At 33.4% G+C, this 20,177-nt stretch overlaps 1 protein-coding gene across 1 annotated transcript in view; it reads left to right on the top strand.

Moving 5' to 3' along the window:
* Positions 1-20,177, top strand: part of LOC143255911 (TGF-beta receptor type-1-like) — a 116,953-nt gene that overhangs the window by 88,220 nt on the left and 8,556 nt on the right. The window contains exons 4-8 of the mRNA XM_076512333.1: positions 3,064-3,300; positions 6,491-6,721; positions 7,070-7,237; positions 9,453-9,737; positions 11,915-12,045. Of these exons, the coding sequence (XP_076368448.1) occupies positions 3,064-3,300; positions 6,491-6,721; positions 7,070-7,237; positions 9,453-9,737; positions 11,915-12,045 (1,052 nt within the window). The remainder of the gene's footprint in view (positions 1-3,063; positions 3,301-6,490; positions 6,722-7,069; positions 7,238-9,452; positions 9,738-11,914; positions 12,046-20,177) is intronic.

The raw sequence follows: 20,177 nt of genomic DNA on the forward strand, positions 1-20,177 counted from the left end.
TCATTATAATTTCTTGAACACTGAGTTTTTATCAAACACCTGCAGTTTTATGTTTGTGTTTAGATATTTGAGTGTGTTTATAGGCATACACACATCCAGAACATACACGTGCACACATGCACAAGTTTGGTGACAGTTATACTAAGTGTATAACTGTGACTACATTTACTTACAAAAATTGTGTTCCAAATTATCTGGTTCTTTGGTGAGACTTTCTGTGTTGAAAAAATATGTAAATAATTCACTATTATCTTTCTTTTTTACATTCTTATATTTTAAAACATGTTTACAGTATGTTCATAAATAGAGAAGTGTTTAGTTTCCATCACTTAAACTTTTAATTTTGATCATTAGTTTTTAAAAAAAATGTAATTTAGTTTTTGTAATAAAGAAGTGTTAATTGTTGAACAATGAGACAGTGAATTTTAATCATTTTTTTAAGAAAAGAATTTATAATTTAATTGTTTTAAATTTTTAACCTGTCCATTTGCTAGAATAAAATGAATTTGTTTTTTACAGGATAATGTAACCTCAGTGTTTTCATAGCAAACAAGTTGGTCACATTTCCTTTCACTAATTAAATCTTCAAATTTATTATTATTGACATGATCAGATACATGTGTTGTATATTCCGAAGTCTTGGAATACCCAAAGTCCTTTTCAAGCAGTAAAACTCTAATCAGTGATGTCGAGAAAACCCACTTGTAGAGAAAAATATATATGTCAAAATGGCTCGTTGTTGTTTAGTGATCAATACTATTGTCTCAAACAACTAGATTAATAGTGTAAATTAGTGAAATTATTAGCTCTCTATATATTCTTTGTTCCAACCAGTCAGATGTTTATCATCAAACTTTATTTTGAAATTTCATTCTCAATTTTATTTTATCAATCTATATGAAAACCACAAAAAAATGACAATGTATTGTAATGATTTGATTTTTTTTCTTAAGAAACAAAGCTACATTTACATGATTTGTTCAGGAACTTTGAACTTGTATCCATTTGAAAGTTCATATACAAACACAAATAAAGCCCATTCTCAGGCCTAATTTCGGCATTGAGATATAACCACTAATTGAGCAGCAGTTTTCTTGTGGTAATTTCCAATATATTTCCTCACTTAAGTTTGAATTTCAAACTTATTTATGTGCCTTTATGATCTAAAGTCCTTGATTTTGATTTGATTGCCAATGAACTTGCTCTGCTCCCTGTATTTGTAATGGGAAGAGATTAAGGCTAATTATCTTTGTCATTCATTTTGAACTACTAACAAGAGAGAAGGTAACTATTTGGTAGCTCCTACCAACAATTGTTTTTATTTCTTCATGAATTGCTGACTAGAGGGAAATCAACTGTCTGGCAGCATCTACTGCCAACTTTTTGAACTTGTGACTAAAGGTAACTGTCTGGCAGCACCTACTACCAACTTCCTTTTTTTTTGTGTGTGTATATGTATGCTTGAATGCATCATGGTTCTGGAAACACTCTACTAATTGATTAATTTAATTTATTGTTGGAGTCATGATTAACTAATAACACTAATCTCCCAGCTCTAAATAGTAACTATTAATGATTTGCACATATCTGAATGTTTATAAAATTGTGTGAAACAACTGCACAAATGTTTCATAAAAAGATGTCCATATATGTTCAAAAATGTATGACAGACTTTGAAACTTAAATGCTCAAATTCATCACATTGTTATTTTTGTACAATAAAAGACTAAAAACTACAATGCTACTTAAATCTTTATTAGCTACCTTTTTCCTGAAGACCTGTAACAATGCATACCCTTCTGTAACTGAATAAGCTCTTTACTGTTTAGTCAGTATTATAGTTTGCATTTAATTGTAGAAATTTTTGTTTATCGTAAATGTATATCCTTATTTTTGCAGGGCAAACCTTTCATTAATTAATATAAAAGCTCAGTTTATCTTCTTCTAGTGAATTAATTCTTGATGTTCTAAATGTCACTCATGATTATTACATTTGTATAAAATAATAAACAATTAATGATATTAGAGTTAATTAATTACACATTCCATTTTACTTTATGGTTAGTTTTATTAATTATGTTGGTTATAGTATGTAAAATAATTCTCAATATTATTATTGTTATCAATGCAAATTATCTTGTGGCATATTTTCCACACATTCAAGCAGTTTGTTTATTTTAATAGTTATGTTTTCTCTTTCTATTTTTGTTGTTCCCCACTGGGACAGCAGAAAGTCTTTGGATTTATAATGCTAAAAATGCTGCATCCCTTGGTGGATGCAGCAGATAGCTTGATGTCACTTTGCTATAGGACAAGACACTTTTTTTTTTTAACTTTGGTTTTGTTGTTTTACTTGACAGTGTTGTTTTCATACTATACTGGCTATATTATAAAAGTAATGATTCAATACTACTGTTTTTAAGAGAAGTCAGTACAAGTGGTAGATGCTGCCATCTATATGGTCCATAATTCATAATAAGGGATAGCTAAGTACGAGCTATGGGGGTCTTTGACTTTGCTGTTTAACTCACTGTGTACATAAGTTGTCATTGAGATGACTAGACAAACAATCCTTATGCTCTATTTCTTGTATTAAGAATGTTTACAGCTATTAGTAAAAAAAAGTGTAGGTCTTTGCCTTTTTTGTTTTCATACATTTAGTTCATTATTTGCTTTGTAATTAGTTCTGTGAATTTTATATTCCTTGCAATTTTTTTGTAAGAAACCTATTTAGTGCTAGGTTCTAGCTTCGTAATCAACCCAATATTGAAAGTTGACCTTTACACCACATAAAATTATGTCAACATCAATGTTGCATATGAAATTTCTCAGCTTATTATTTTACTGTTTGTTTTATTACAGTGAAACACTAATGTGTGTTTAACATCTGTTGTCTCATTATACAGATAATCACCTTTTGTTAGTATATAACTCTTGTTAGTGTTGTTGGTATGAATAAGCTTTAAGTCAGTATTTGTTTACAGTCTGGACGTATCCTAACAGACTATAATTTGTTCTTTTCAGTTGCATGTTTCTGAAAAAATGTCTTTTTTTCTCTTGTAGCAAGTACAATGGAAATGCAAAGTAAACAGTTGGGTACATTAGAGGTAGTTCTGGTTGTCACTTGTCCGATATGTCTGATCTGTATAATAATTCTAATTATTATCTGGACCTGCCAGCAGCGGCAGCAATTTCATCGGTATCAGCAACAACTGGAGTTAAATATGGATGCTCATGAACCCATGTTAGGGTCCACCATTAAAGATTTGATTGAAATGACCACCTCAGGGTCAGGATCAGGTATGGGCAAAATGTAACTTCCATTATTAATCCTCAGTAAGATCATACAATGTGCTAAATTAAATCAGATTGCTAAATCTGTCAGAATGTATAATTCATAATACTCCAGCAATGTACATGGCATGATTAACCATTGAAAGTGAGCTCTAACAGAGTTAACATAACAAAGTTTTACAGATGAGTTGAAGTAAGTTATCGTAGAAAAATAGTCAGTTTTTTCTTGTATGTCTTAATTAAATATCTCATTTGAAATTACACCATTTCTTTGATGTGAAACATTACCTACCATGTGTCAGTATTTTATTTATTATAAACACATTGCTAGCAATAGAAGTATCTAATATTGTTTTCTATGTTGTGTTAGTTTCATACAATAGCATTTTTATGGATGCCATTGTGTATACACTTGATTTTTTTTTTGTCATGTGCATCCAGAGTTTCAAAAAGATACAAACACCAGCTGTCTAACAAATGTAAATATGTTTGAATTTGATATCAGCTTGTACAAAAAGGGCACAACAATAAAGTTAGAATTCCCACAATCCTGGAACTCCTTAGAGTTTTTAAAAGTTTAAATATTTTGAAGGTCATTGCCACGTCTGCTCAAAGTAGCCCAAAAGCCTTTTAGTTTGAAAGTAATATCTTAACTATTGTATTCATGATTACCTAATACAGATGAGTGAAAATATAATATTCTTTGCAGGTTTTTTATGTGTTCATTATTAGAACTTGCAAGTTAAAATGTGCCACAACACACAAAATAATGAATTCATCATGGAAATTTTACAGTTAGGTATAGAAAGTTACCTTTATATTTAGTTAAATATAAATTATTTATTATTTAACTTCATATCTTGGTTTGTGGAATCACAATTTGTTCTACACTTTTATACAAGGGGTGCTTTAAAAATTAATTTTTTTAGTGTCAAACACGTTTTTGCATTAATGAAACCTTATTCAACTGTACGTGCACTACACATTACATAGCAGTTTGGAGCACCCTGTTTATACAGGCTTACAGATAAATGAGTTAGTGATGATGGATCTGACCAACATCAGTGAATGATGAAATAAATGAAGGTGTTGGTAAATTTTTTGAACCTTAATTTTATTAGAATTAAAATTATCAGATGTATTGAATGTTGTATTTTAAAAGTAGAATTACCATGATAGTTGATGTTTCAAAAGTAAAATAAACAAACATTTACTTGCTGAGATGAAGTTAGCATAAATATTGTTGGAGAGCTATATCTGTAATTTTTTATTTGAAAGTTTTCATAAAGAATCAAGTATTTTGAGATAAAAAGTATCCATAACCAATGTGATTAAGCAATTAATCTAAAAGGGGTTTAAAAAACAAAAGCTCTATGTAAATCAGTTGAGGTAAATGATTAAAGTCTGTAAGTGCAATAGATAGATCATATGGTATAGAAAGTTACCTTTATATTTAGTTAAATATAAATTATTTATTATTTAACTTCATATCTTGGTTTGTGGAATCACAATTTGTTCTACACTTTTATACAAGGGGTGCTTTAAAAATTAATTTTTTTAGTGTCAAACACGTTTTTGCATTAATGAAACCTTATTCAACTGTACGTGCACTACACATTACATAGCAGTTTGGAGCACCCTGTTTATACAGGCTTACAGATAAATGAGTTAGTGATGATGGATCTGACCAACATCAGTGAATGATGAAATAAATGAAGGTGTTGGTAAATTTTTTGAACCTTAATTTTATTAGAATTAAAATTATCAGATGTATTGAATGTTGTATTTTAAAAGTAGAATTACCATGATAGTTGATGTTTCAAAAGTAAAATAAACAAACATTTACTTGCTGAGATGAAGTTAGCATAAATATTGTTGGAGAGCTATATCTGTAATTTTTTATTTGAAAGTTTTCATAAAGAATCAAGTATTTTGAGATAAAAAGTATCCATAACCAATGTGATTAAGCAATTAATCTAAAAGGGGTTTAAAAAACAAAAGCTCTATGTAAATCAGTTGAGGTAAATGATTAAAGTCTGTAAGTGCAATAGATAGATCATATGGATATCAGAAAGAAATCTTGCACACCAAAACATAGCCTTGTATACTAATCAACTGCTATGTTTCCTTTTACAGAGAAGAGAATTTAAACAAAATAGTTAAAAAACTTACAGAACTGTCATTCAGTGTTGACACAGGTATTTGGAAAATGTACATAACAGCTTTTCTGCAGCAACTATTCCTGGTTTATCTTGCTCAATACTTCATTGTAATGAATGGATACTGGTGGCAGATTGTACCTATTCATCACAATGAAGTATCGTACAAGATAAGCCAGGAATAATTGCTATAGAGAAGCTTCTATGTACATTTTCCACATCACCCATAGGATATTGTGATGTTTTCTTTAATATTGATATAGGTGTCTAATTTTAAAAAAAAAAATTTGCATTCACCTTCAATCTTTTTTTTTTTTTTTTGTAATTTATTTCATCAACTCACAATCTATAACAAGTAGTTGGACCATTTAATATAATGAGCCTTCTGATATTAATTGTAGAGACTGTGCTGTTTTGTATACTTTGCTGCAATTTTATGTGATGCTTTATACACACTTTTTACTTTGTTCATGATTAAGTTAATCATTTCTTCAGTTTCTGCAACAAGACTATATATAGTGATTGAAGCCTATTAATTTTCCACCTTGTGTCCTGCAGATTGTATCCCTCCCAGACCTATTGTATAGATACAAGTCTTTGTATTCATCCACAAACACTTGTATTGAGTAATAAGCAATGTGTGTTGAGAGGTATTACTGTACATTTCAAAAATGTTGTATTATGAAGTAGATGCTTTGTGTCATTTGCATGTGGATCTTCTACGTTGTCTAACACAGAACATATGATTTTTGCATGAATCTCTCATCTTCTTTATGGGGTATTGTGGCTAATTTTTCTTGCAGATTATTGAACTACATTTAATATATCTAGACTGATACTTTTCACTAGAGCATTAAGACTTGTTTGTGTGTATTACAGACAACTTTTGTCTATTTAGCAGAAATTTGTATGGTATCTTAAAATGATGGTAGATCAATCTTGACAAGGCTACCCCTGACTCTTTTATAAAATATTATAAGTTTATGTTTTATGATGGAATAAATATTAAGGTAATTCTAGTATGTTAATTGCGACAGGAGTACCATTACTTGTCCAACGAAGTATTGCTCGTCAGATACAACTTATGGACGTGGTGGGTAAAGGCCAATATGGAGAAGTGTGGAGGGGAAGATGGAGAAGTGAACCTATAGCTGTTAAAATTTTTTCCTCTAGAGATGAGAAGTCATGGTTTAGAGAAGTTGAGATATACCAGACTGTGATGCTTCACCATGAAAGTATTCTTGGTTTTATTGCAGCTGATAACAAAGGTAGCAAAACATGTTGTTACTTTTACAGAAAGTTTCAGAGACTTGTGTGCATTATATTCAGTAATCGTGAACTTTGTTAAGTTAATTTTTCATCGTACTCTCATGTAATGATATAGATTAAACATATGTTTTTCTAAATATATCAAGGCTTACTAGAGATAATATGGTTAGTTAGTTTTATTCCAAACTTTAATCTGAAATAGACAGGTAATTATAATTCATATAAGTGGATAAAATGAGTCAAAAATTAAATTTTAAAAGCATTAAAATTGTATTTTCTAATATTGTCTGTAACTTCATTAAAGAATACCCATATCTTGTATCTAATCAACATATTTCTCTACATAGACAATGGAACATGGACTCAACTGTGGCTAGTCACTGATTACCATGAGAATGGATCTTTATTTGACTACCTGAACAAAACAACTGTTGATATAGCTACTATGTGTAAGATGGCTTACTCTATAATCAATGGATTAGCACATCTTCACATGGAGATATTTGGAACACAAGGTAACAGTTATAATAATAGGGCTACAAAGTTTAATTTTAAAGGCTACTTGATAGATAGTTGGGACATAATAAAGATAGGCATTAACTTTTAGGTAAAATGAAATATCTCTCAGGTACATAATAAGTTTTTATATCATTTCAACAATCCTGGGGCAGATAACAAGTTTAAAGGTTATACTGTAGATAATTGAAACACAATGGTAATTTTAAGGTTATCTAGAAAATGTTTAACCCTTAAATGGCAGCCATCATCAATTGATGCTACTACTTACAACATTCCTAGTGTTTAAGGGTTAATAAGAGTCAAGTTAAAGATGAACTGAGTGATAGTTAGACACTGATGTGAAAAAGTGTGAAGTGAATTCATGTAAACGATGAGGATATTTTAAATGTGAAATAGGTATGGAAGTCATATGGAGGACCTTCAGGATGTAATTTGAAAACAAAATATTTAGAATCTTGAAGAAATCATACATAGGAGATATGTGGGGCATTGCAAACATAAAGATTAGTGGGAAAATGTATGAGAAAGACTAGAATCTAAAGTTGTTAGAGAACTATTGTAGATATAATAGTTTGGAATGTTGCTGAAATATTTTATTGTATAAAGCTTGAGGTATACTGGGATGTTTGAGACATAAAGAAGTTAAAAGCAATAATAAGTGGGAGGCTTTAAAGTTGATTGTGAATGTTTGATACATAAAGAATTCTCAAAGGATATAAAAAAATATTCAAAGTATGAAGAAGCTTAAATTTTTTCTTGGAACTATGTAGAATATACTGAACCTTGAGATTAATTAAAAAATGTTTGGAACTTGCATAGATCTGAGGTCATGCTAACCTTTATTTTTCTCATGCTTTCTAAAATGTTTGTTTTTACCTGTAATGCAAACTATCTTATATATTGCATCAAAACAGTTAATTTCTGATGTAACAGTTATTTCAGATTAACTTAAGTTAACAAGAAAACTGTAGTGAATCACCTACAGTACCTAATATCTAACACCTGAATATCCTATACAAGCACAGTGGTACACAAAACAATAGCTTTTTATAAATGTGTAAAGCTATATGTTAACCTTATGTATTGTTGAATGTTTAGAAACAATGAAACATTCATTCATTTATCAACCACTTATTGCAACAGTACTGTCTGTACATTTTAAAGTTATTCCAGACAATTCAGTATTGTTTCATATGTTTATGACAGTAATGAAGCCTTAAGTATTGCATCTCTAATTATGCAGTCACTAAAATGCTTTGTAATCAATCAAAGGAAATGAATAATATCTTTTATTTGGTAAGTACATACTTAGCTAAAGTAAAACCCTGATACTTTGGATATTTTTTCAAGTTGGATAAATTTAAAGTCAAAGAACATAAAAATTAGAATAATGTGAATTTATTTTGTAAAATCAAATTTTTGGTAATTCTAAAAACTTAGATGGGTAGATAAAAACTGTACAGATGTTATGAGTCAGATCTGTTGTACAGAAAGAAAGTAAAAGTATTCAATAGTAAACATAGTTTTAATAGGTAATATTAAAAACGAAGGTAATATGAAGTTATTTTGTACTAAAAATAGTTGTAATGATAACATGATTCTGGAAAGTTTTGTGAAATGAAAGTGGCTGTGATAATGTTAGATAAAATCAGCTATCCATATAAATATAATAATACTGTGTATTGAATGCCATGTAACTACTTTGCAAGATGTGGATGGATCATTATCAAAATTGGTATGGAGGTTCATTAGGTCTATACAGAAGCTATTGGTTTATGCTCCGAGTTAGTTTATTCATCTTCAGCTGTAGTAAATGGGTTATTAACTATTCTTATATTTTTGTAGCAGATATTTATTTAATTGGAGAATAAAATTTTGTTTCATGGGTCAATTTACAGTTAGGTTGATGGGGTTAATATGAAATCAAAGCTTGTTCTAATTTGTTTATAGAGAGCATTGACTGAAAAAATGTTCTGCAGAATTTAACCTACTTCTTTACAGATGGTATGTTTGGAGGTACATTTGTCATTTTACTGTCAGAAAGTAATTTTAATGAGTTCTGGAAATAATAAAACAATGAAACCCAAGTTTATAGTTGAATGTGAACATGAGTGCAGTTTGTCATTTTTGAACACTTTAGAAGTAACCTTTAATTCTGTCATTTATAACCATAATTTTGTTGTTCAACACTGTGTTTTTATTAAATTACAGGAAAACCAGCAATTGCTCACCGAGATTTGAAAACTAAAAACATCCTCGTCAAAAATAATGGAACATGCTGTATTGCTGACTTGGGACTTGCTGTACGATTTGACTCTTCCACCAATTCAGTTGACATTCCTTCTAACCTACGGGTGGGAACCAAGCGCTATTTGGCTCCTGAGGTCCTTGATGAAACAATGAATCAGAACCATTTTGATTCTTTCAAACGAGCTGATATTTATGCCTTTGGACTAATACTGTGGGAAGTTGCTAGACGCTGTAATGTTGTTGGTGGTATGCATTTTCTTTTCTAACATTTTGTGATATAGTGTCCACAAATGAAGAAAGTAAATAAATCTCAAGTTACTTTCATACATTGCATACATTTTATGAATAAAACTTTTTCTTTCTTTAAAATGTAATTTTTTTTTCAGTAAACTGTTGTTCAGGTTTAACAATTTGTTATGTAATTATTTTCTTTTACTTATTTTATTTTTTGTAGAGTATACCATATTTGTGACTTTGATTTTTATTCTCTTTGGCTTCCTCAGGTGTACATTACATAATTCTGTTTTTTGGGTGTTTAATAATAAAATAGCAAGAAATGGGGCAGTTAGTAAAAAATATGTACAATATTTGCAGCTTTCCACTATTGTATCGCTTCCAGTTTTAGAACAAAATAATGAATGATATTGAAGAAACAGTCTTCATGTTATATTAGGGTGATATAGAGATGCAGAGTGAAGATACAGTCTTCATGTTATATTAGGGTGGTATAGAGACACAGAGTGCAGATGCAGTCTTCATGTTATATTAGGGTGGTATAGAGATGCACAGTGAAGATAGTCTTCATGTCATATTAGGATGGTATAGAGACGCAGAGTGAAGATACAGTCTTCATGTCATATTAGGATGGTATAGAGACGCAGAGTGAAGATAAAGTCTTCATGTCATATTAGGATGGTATAGAGGCGCAGAGTGAAGATACAGTCTTCATGTTATATTAGGGTGGTATAGAGACGCAGAGTGAAGATACAGTCTTCATGTTATATTACGGTGGTACAGAGACGCACAGTGAAGATACAGTCTTCATGTTGTATTACGGTGGTACAGAGACGCACAGTGAAGATACAGTCTTCATGTTGTATTAGGGTGGTACAGAGACGCATAGTGAAGATACAGTTTTCATGTTATATTAGGGTGGTACAGAGACGCACAGTGAAAAAGCAGTCTTCGTGTTATATTAGGTTGGTATAGAGATGCACAGTGAAGAACCAGTATTTGTGTTATATTAGGGTGGTATAGAGATGCACAGTGAAGATACAGTCTTTGTGTTATAGTAGGGTTGTATAGAGATGCACAGTGAAGATACAGTCTTCGTGTTATATTAGTGTAATATATAGACGCACAGTGAAGATACAGTCTTTGTGTTATATTAGGGTGGTATAGAGACGCACAGTGTATTTTATACCTTTTTAATTTAATGTAGAAATTATCAAAATATTTAAGTCTGTGGTTTTTGTTCTAGTTTCTTTTGTTTCTTTGTTATTCTCTGAAAATCTGAGAATGTAAATGATGGCATTCACAGGAGTAGTGCCAGGTATTATGGATAAATCTAACATTTCTTGTTGAATAAGAAAAGTGAAATTTAAATAATACCACACAGTATCTCAAGTGAGTTGCTTGATGGGAAGATATAAAAGAAAAACAACGACAGTCATTTCTCAAGCATGGTGGAAAGTCTTTCAATTTCTGCTCTTAAACTCACTCAGTTTGGTTAAATTCAGTATCACTTCGTGAAAATGTACACAGAAATGTGATACACCCATAACATGAGCACTTTAGAAAGCCCATCTTTTAAAAATACTTGGGTTATATGATATCATATTTTTGTGTTAAATTGATATCTTAAACCTACATTCTTTCCTAGCATCATGAATGTATCACTTCATGATTTATCCTGCTGATGTTCCCATTATAAAGTAGACTTTGTAGAAATATGTTTAACCTGAAAGTACCATTTTTAGCAGTTTTGTCAACAACAATATAAAGCCTTGATCTTTGAGAAGTATTTTATAATACAGTTATTTTTATGTTTTGCTGTGGTTTCATATAACACTGCAGCATTTGAAGCCATTATGCATGAAATAAAATTAAATAGTTCATTTCTTTTTCACACTTTTTTTCACACATACTACATTCAACTTTGGACTGAAGTCTAGTCGTTAATAAAATGCTCCATCTATTAAACTGTAGCACAGTCACATACTTCATTATATACTGTAGTGGAAAGGGTAATAGAGTGTTATTATTTCCATCATTAATTCTGAAATCAGTTACATATGTTTTGGATAAAGGAACTGATTTTGTATAAATTGAATTAATCCTTCATAAAGTACTTTACAATGTTAAGTCATTTTCAGTCCACAACATTTATTCAATACAAGAGCAGCCCTCTTCTTTTGATATAGGAATGTATGAAGACTACCAGCTTCCTTATTATGACGTGGTACCTTCTGACCCTACCATAGAGGAAATGAGGAAGATAGTGGCAACTGACAAACAGAGACCAGCTATTCCAAATAGATGGCAATCCTGTGATGTAGGTCAATTATTAAAACTCCAGAAGCTGGATTAATATTTGTTTCCTACTTCTTGTTATTTCTTTTAAACACATAATTATAACATGTTACTTACTGAACCTTTCATTAAAGACCAGGCCCACAAGTGTCTTTATTATATGCCTGACTGCTCTGTATATAAACCATAAGCAGAAGTAACAAACATCTTTTCCTGTCGTAATTTAATCTATTTCAGTAAAGAAAGTAGCAGCAGTCATGAAACATAAATTGAATATGCAAAATTAAGCAGTAATAAGGCACATTTAAAATTTTTTTTCAAATATAAAACACTTTTTGAGCACTTAATCTGTTTCATATTTATTGTAACATGTTTGTGTTAATGTTTTTTTTATCCTTCCGTATATTAATTAACTAATGTATAAATGTTTTGATTGGGAGGAGTGCTTGATAATGTGACACCTGGCTAACAGAGAGGCTGCATGTGAGAAGACTTATTCATTAGTAGGCTGACACTCTTGTTCTTGACCAGTAAATTATCATTAACATTTGCTGCAGAACTACGAATGTGTGTGTTTATTTCTCTATTTTTGCAAAATTAACATCTGTATGTATCTGACATAAAGGATTCTTATATAAAAGTTACTGAAGTAAACTAAAAACAGTCCATGTGATTACAATAACCCATAGGAGGTTAATGTATTTCTGTAATTCTTGCCAAAGTTGGATACTATTTGTACATACCTGCTTGACTTCGTTCCTGTAATTATACTGAATAACCCTACATGTAAGATTTGGTGAAAATGCAAATACGGCAACTTTTTTATCAATGTACATCAATAAACTTGGTGTTAAACATAACTTTAATTTTTATATTATTAAGTTTTAACTCCAAAACTTCTTCCACACTTAGCTATGTTATAGACAAAGAATTATTTACTTTACATTTAATATCTTCAGTAATATGACTCTCAGAATGTACAACCAATTGAGAACACCAATTATGCATAATTTTAAGCACAAATATAAAATGTAAATTTCTTACCATCTCTATTTGCTGAAATACCTAAATTTGTCAAATGCTCCAGAAGATTTCCTTCCATCTATTCTGTCTTTCAAGAGTTGTATATCATTTCTTCATCGCTGATAGATGTGTTTATAAACGATAGAAATTACAGATGCTCCTTTACATGAAACTTGTCATAGTTGTTTTTGTTGGGTTTTTTTTTTTTTTTTTGGGGGGCATAAACTGTCAGCTTTAATTTATTTGTTAACAGAATTTTAAACTTGTTTGTAGCTTAATTTGAAAGCTAGATACATTACAGTAGTTCTGTGGCATTCCATTTTAGACACCAGATTTGATAGTTTCATTGAGGTTTACCAAGTGCTAAAACTATCTAAATTTTATGACTATTAAATGTAGTTTCTAAAAAACACTTACTTCTGCTCACACCATAGCACTGTCCCAGTCAAAGTTTCCATTCTCTGCTTGTCTTAATTACTGGTATGAATTTTATTTTGCTTCCTTTAACTCTTATACCTTAATATAGTGATTTAAATCTTGTGATTGTCTCTACCTTTTTCAATCCACCCTTATGCCAGACCTGTATATAAACTTCCTGGTTTTTACTTGCTATTCAATTTTCTTAATGACAAAACATTAGGACAATAGTTTTATGTGCTTTGCTGCAGGTTTCTTGTACATTTTGTATAACTTTCATTATACCAATGCTTTGGTAGATTTTTTTTGTTTTTTTTAAAACTCGTATTATTGGGATTTGAGTTTATTGTCTATTTTCTTTAACTTCAATTACCAAAAAATGTGTAAGAAAAGAGACTTTTCAGATATTAGTTCTCACATTCACATTTCTGATCCAGAGTGTTCTAGTACTTCTGGATTTGCACTTCTGGAGTCTAGCATTGTTCGGGCACTGGAGAGAGGCATCCTTTCCACAGGGGATATCCAATCCATCAGACATAGAGAGTCTTACATGAGGTCTGATGTTTCTTCTCTTGTAGGCTCGGAAGCTGAGCTTGTGGGGGATAAAGTGTGGACTAGAGAGAATTTTTGTGGCTCTTTCCTTCGCTAATCACAAGCCTTAAACAAACATTACATCTCCTGCATCATTTTTTTTTGCAACTGGTACAAGTTTGTGATGTCTTGAGGTTTCTCCTATGGCATATGACTCTTCTTCCTTCTTTTTAGGAGGAAATCATTTGTCTAATTACCTAGTACAGACGTTGCTGTGCATCCTCAGACATTTGCAGATCAGTTGTGGGAGGTTGTTGCCATGCCTTGTACTCCCTGTTTATTGAATCAGCATGCATTAGCTCATCATTACTTGGAGGACCCATATTTAGATTCACAGAGGTTAAATTCTTTTCTTTTTTTTTTGGGGGGGGGCTAGGCCTGATGCTTCTATTAGTCTTACACACATTCAGTTTTCCAGGATTTGTTTTCTTTTACAACAGTTTCTGTCTGAGGCTTTTCACATGTCTTGCTCTCAATTTTCAGACAATCTTAGTCACTTATTAGTGATTTGTTTCTTGGATCCTTTGGCAAGAGACATGCCTTGCTTGAGGGCATTCAAATTCTTCCTTTGACCATTAAAAAATCTCGGAGAATCTTTTTTTCCTAAAAGGGAGGAGAGGATCCTTGTGGTTGAAGGTTTCAACCCTAACACACCACTTTGGCCTTGACTTCCTGTAGACGGGTAGCCTTGGAATAGCTCCCTAGGATCATTTGGCTGGTGCACTTGGACTAGGGTCAACTAAGTATCAGTGGATGTTCTTAACAGGTGTTGTGGACATTGTATCTAATGCTTGTGTTTGGGTATAGTGCTCATGAAACCTTGACATTGCTTTGTTTTATTATCCTTGTTTGGCATTGTAGTGCATCCTCTCATACGGTTTCATGGTGGGTGGGGTCAGTGGGTATCAAAAATTCTTTTTTATTATGGATCCTCAAAAAAACTTAGATAAAATCATGAAAACACAGTCCATAGGTAAATGACCACATCTTGAAGATTCTGAGCAGCAGTCTTCAACATATGTAATACCTGTCTGTACCTCATTTTCTTACATTACATTCTCTTTCAGACAAACCTTTAGGGCAAATGTCTCCCTTTTTTTTATTCAGAAGGGATTAGAGGGACTTGCTGGCTCTCCAAAGTCAATTAAAAAGCTTCACTCTGGTGACATATTGGTGGAAACATCCACATCTAAACACAGTGATCTCCTCTTACATTCAGTGGTGATTGGGGATATACATATTGAGGTTACACCTCATGCTATGTTGAATTCCTCACAAGGAATTTTTGTTGAGAGGGATTTGAAGAACATCCCCGAGTCAGATATTCTCAATGATTTTTCCACCCAAGGGGTTTCAGCAGTGAGGTGTATCTCCACTCGCAAAGATAGAATTATGATGCTGACCAATGCCCTCATTTTAACATTTACATCACCGTGTCCACCTGCCACCATCAAGACAGGTTATCTTAATTGCAAGGTACAGCCATACATTCCAAATCCTCTTATACGTTTCCAGTGTTAGAGATATGGTCACTCAAAGATATCATGTTGTGGTTCCTTAACATGTGCTCATTGTGGTGGCAAGGATCATGATGCCTGTGAGTGTGAAACTGACCCTCATTGCATTAATTGCAATGGCTCTCACCCATTCTACTTTCATGCTTGCCCTAAATGGTTGAAAGAAAAAGAGATGCAGTGTATGAAGATGATTCAAAACATTACTCACCTTAAGGCTTGAAAGTTGCTGTCTACCACTTCATTTTGGGTGTATGATGCTGCATTTAGTTCCACTATTACAGTGGGAGTGCAGATGGATCTCTCTGTGCCTCCAAAAGTATCATTCTCAAATTATATGAAGTTTTTTGACCCCCATGGTTAAAAAATTTGATGAATCAACATTAACACCCATCTCTGTCCCTAACATTCATTCTAGCAAACTCTAAGAACCACTTCATTTGGTTCTGGGTAGGGGTATTTCCTCGTGTACATCTTCTCCTGCCCCAAGATGCAAAACGATCATTCGTTCATGTCCTTGGTCACTGGAATTCTCTTCTAACAACAAAAACCTGCCTAATCAACCCAGAGCAGGATCCATGGAGGTCGAAAGGCTTTCCTTGAATAAAGAAAATAAAGAAAAAGACATGGTTGTAAACAGAAGGGCTCTCCACCCAATTCGCCTATACATAAATAAAAATGGCCACCTTGATACAAAGGAAGTGTCGAGATTTACATTCTAAACTGGAGGACATCAAAGCACTGATTGTTTCCTACCATCCTGTATGTCTTTCCTTACAGGAAACATTTCTGAAACCTGCCAGTACAGTCATCTTTTCAGCAGTTTTCTTTGTACAGAAATGACAGCCTGTGTGATGGATGAGTGCATGGAGGGGTGGCACTGTTGGTTGATCAGCATGTACCCACTCTGTCTTTGCTGCTCGACACACCCTTGGAGGCCATAGCCATCCATGTTTCTTCGGATTGTACCATCACTGTTTGTTCCCTCTACCTGTTGCCTGGAGAGACCTATGATCAATCAGACCTTGATGTTCTCATTGAACCATTGCCATCTCCCTTTTTAATCCTGGGGAACTTTAATAGACATAATCCCCTCTGGGGAAGTGCTGATATTGATGGGAGGGGTTACTCCATAGTGTATGCTCTCTTAACACAACCTTTCTCTTTTCAGTACTGGTTTTTGATACTTATTTTCCTGCTCCTAGTCAGTTCTTTAGTGCTATTGATCTCTCAGTTTGCTCCTCTTTACTATTTTCCCACTTTTCATGAATGGTTGACAGTAACCCATGAGGCAGTGATCATTTTCCTACAATTTTAAGAGAGACTGGCTATGGTCGATGCCACCCGACCTGTATGTCCTGGTGGAAGCTGAATCAAGCCAACTGCCTTCTTTCACTGCTTTTGCAGAACTTGATCTTGCCATCGTCTGTAAGCCATCAACGTGCGTGACAGCAGTAATTGACTGTACTATACAGATAGCTACTCAATGTATTTCTAAAACCTCGACATGTTTTCCATGATATCCTTGCCCATGGTGGAATCTTGCTTGTCACATGGCACAGAAAGCTCAAAAATGGGTCAGGGATACTTTTCGTAGGTATTTCACGCTCTTGAACCACATCGCTTTCCAGCAGGCCCATGCATATGCTAGGTGGGTAAAACATCAAAGCCAGAAGGAATCTTGAATTAAGTTCACAACCAACAAATCTTCTATCACCAGTTCCAAAGTCATATGGGACAATATTCGAAAGGTCAGTGGGCAATATAATTTTATCTCCCTCTCAGTATTGCTCTCTGATGACCAGGAAGTAGCTGATACCTGGAGCATTGCCAACACTCTAGGTGAAAGCTTTTGTCAGGTATCTAGCACTTCTACTTCATCCTCCACCTTCTTAGCCATCAAAATTCAGGCAGAGTAATCACCTCTTTCCTTTCAATTTGATTGTCTCTATGACTGTAATTACCATTTTACACTGGTGGAATTCCAACTGGCCCTTCATTGGTCTGGCAGTACTAGTTGGACCTGATGATGTACACTATGAAATGCTGCACCATCTATCTCCTGCTTCTCTTGCTATTTTTATAATTGTTTTTAAGCAGATCTGGCAGGAGTACATTTTTCCTCATGGCTGGCACTGGGCTATTGTCCTACCTTTCTCTAAGCCTGGGAAGGATCCCAAGATTCCCTCAAACTACCGTCCAATTGCTTTGACAAAGTGGACCAAAGCAAAGGGTTTTAACTTCTCTCTCATATTGTTTGCATGCACTTTTGCTGCCAACAGGTTATTCACCCTGTTCCTGAACTCCATATCAGTGAAGTTGTGCTACCTGTGGAACCTGAGATAAAGTTCTTGGAGCTTATCTTTGACCATAAGCTGACCTTTATATCACACATCAAGCAGCTATGAGTCAAATGTACAAGAGCACTAAATATCCTCCCTGTCCTCTCTTCCACCACTTTGGGAGCAGATCAATGCTGAAGATATATCGTGCTCTTATTTGATCAAAACTAGACTAAGGGTCATTGGTCTGTGGCTCTGCCAGGACCTCAGGCTTAAAGATGGTGGACTCGTCACCTTCTGGGGCTTCAGTTCTGCATGGTGGATTTTTGCACTTCTCCTGTCAAGAGTTTGTACATTGAGTTTCATGAACCTCTACACTTCCGTGGTTTGCAACTGTCTCTACTGCATGTTTCAAAACTTCAGTCTTTACTAAAGCATCCCACCTGAGGTTGTGGTTTTTTTCCTTGGTGGACCTTGCATTTTCAGAACGGACAATCTGCTGTTGCTCCTTTTGGCCTTCATGTCCAGGCGGAGTTGGATGAGTTGGGTCTGTCCTTGAATGGTCATCCCATTCCACCATGGCTTATTACAATCCCTAAATGTGACCTTTCTGTAAGTCATCCAAGAAAAGCAGATACTCCCAATTGGAAGTACTGTTTGTTGTTTGCTGAACATCTTTCAAATCATCCTTCTATTGCTATTTATAAGGATAGATCAGGTGACTCTGTGGGCTCTGCCATAGTTTGTTGTGATTAACTGGTTGCATGCAGAATCCCTCTACAGTTTCTGTGTTTTCTGCTGAACTGGATGCCATTTCTTGTGCCCTGGATCACATGGAAGCCAAGCAGTACTCAAATTGTACTATTTATACTGACTTGCTTAGTTCTCTAATGGCCCTGTAATCATTTCATGTTAGTTCTCACCCTGTTCTTGCCAATATTCAAAACTGACTGGGCCATTTCTTTTTAACATCTACTTCTGTCCAGTTTTTCTGAATACCAGACCACATTGGTATTCACGGGAATGAGCTCACCGACACCACAGCTAAATCTGTCTGCTCTGGCACTGTCACTGCTATGCATGTTCCATACATGGGCTATGGTCCTATATTCAAGGCTTGGCTTTGTGCCAGTTGGAAATCGACTTGGAGTGAGCAATGTGAAAACAAGCTTTTCCAAATAAAACCCTCTATTGGACTTTGGCCGTCTTGTTTCTATAAGGATTAGAAGAAGGAAGTTGTTCCAACTAGACTATGCATTGGTCACAGTTTTGTAAGTCATTGTTTTCTTTTATCTGGGACTGATTCACTTATGTGTTGTCTGTGTGATACTCGGGTCACAATAAGCCACATTTTAATGTCTTGCTGTTGTTAAAACTCAACAACATCACCATTTTAAACATGTTTTGCCCCAAGGTTTATCCATGACGTTAGGCATTGGCAATGGTGACACTGTCCACCTTGAAAATGTTTTTTTTAAAGGCCATTAATCTTTCTAATGCTATTTATGTTTTTAATTTATAAGTTAGACCTTTTTTTAATGTGAGTTTCTTTTAAGAATTAAAGTATATCTAGTTCGATTTGAAATTGAAAAAATTGCTGTAATGTCAAATAACTCTAAACCAGGATTGAAAGGCCAACTTTAGGTGACTAACCCTGCTGTTTGAACTACCTGTTAGTCATCCTAGCAAGTTATAATTAAAATTTTGCAACAAGTTTTTAAAACTTTTATTACTTTTTGAAAATAGCCATAACGTCAAATAACTCTGAACCTGGACTGGAAAGGCCAACTTTAGGTGACTGACAGTGGTTTTTGTACTTACCTGTTAGTCATCCTGGTGAGGTATGATAATTACAGTTATGCTACAGAAAGTCCTTTACAACTTGTATTACTATAGTTTTTATCTTACTGCTGTAGAATAGATGTAAAAATTAGATTTAATGTTATTTATGTTTTTAATTCAAAAATTAAACTTTGTTTTGTTTTACCTTTGTTTCTTTTTATGAATTTTAATAATTTTACTTTAACTTTTTACTGGATGTTTGGTGCAGATAGCCTAATTACTTTGTACCATAAGACACCAAACAACTAACTCACCTCAGTCATTTCTTTCAGCATCTTTGGTTTAACATGGAGTCATTTCTTTTCCTCCAGTGGTATGTTGTATCCAGTCTATGGATGACAAAGTCTGATATTGCAGATGTCCACCCTCATATTTCAGTCATGGACTGTCACGTTGGTTTTTTCCATTTTCTACATGAGAGACAGATTTTCCAGTTTTGTACTCTACTATTTGGTCTTGCATCTGTCTCAAATGTCTTTTGCCAG

Source organism: Tachypleus tridentatus, chromosome 7, assembly GCF_004210375.1.
Source record: "Tachypleus tridentatus isolate NWPU-2018 chromosome 7, ASM421037v1, whole genome shotgun sequence".
In the NCBI taxonomy this organism is placed as follows: Eukaryota; Metazoa; Arthropoda; class Merostomata; order Xiphosura; family Limulidae; genus Tachypleus; species Tachypleus tridentatus.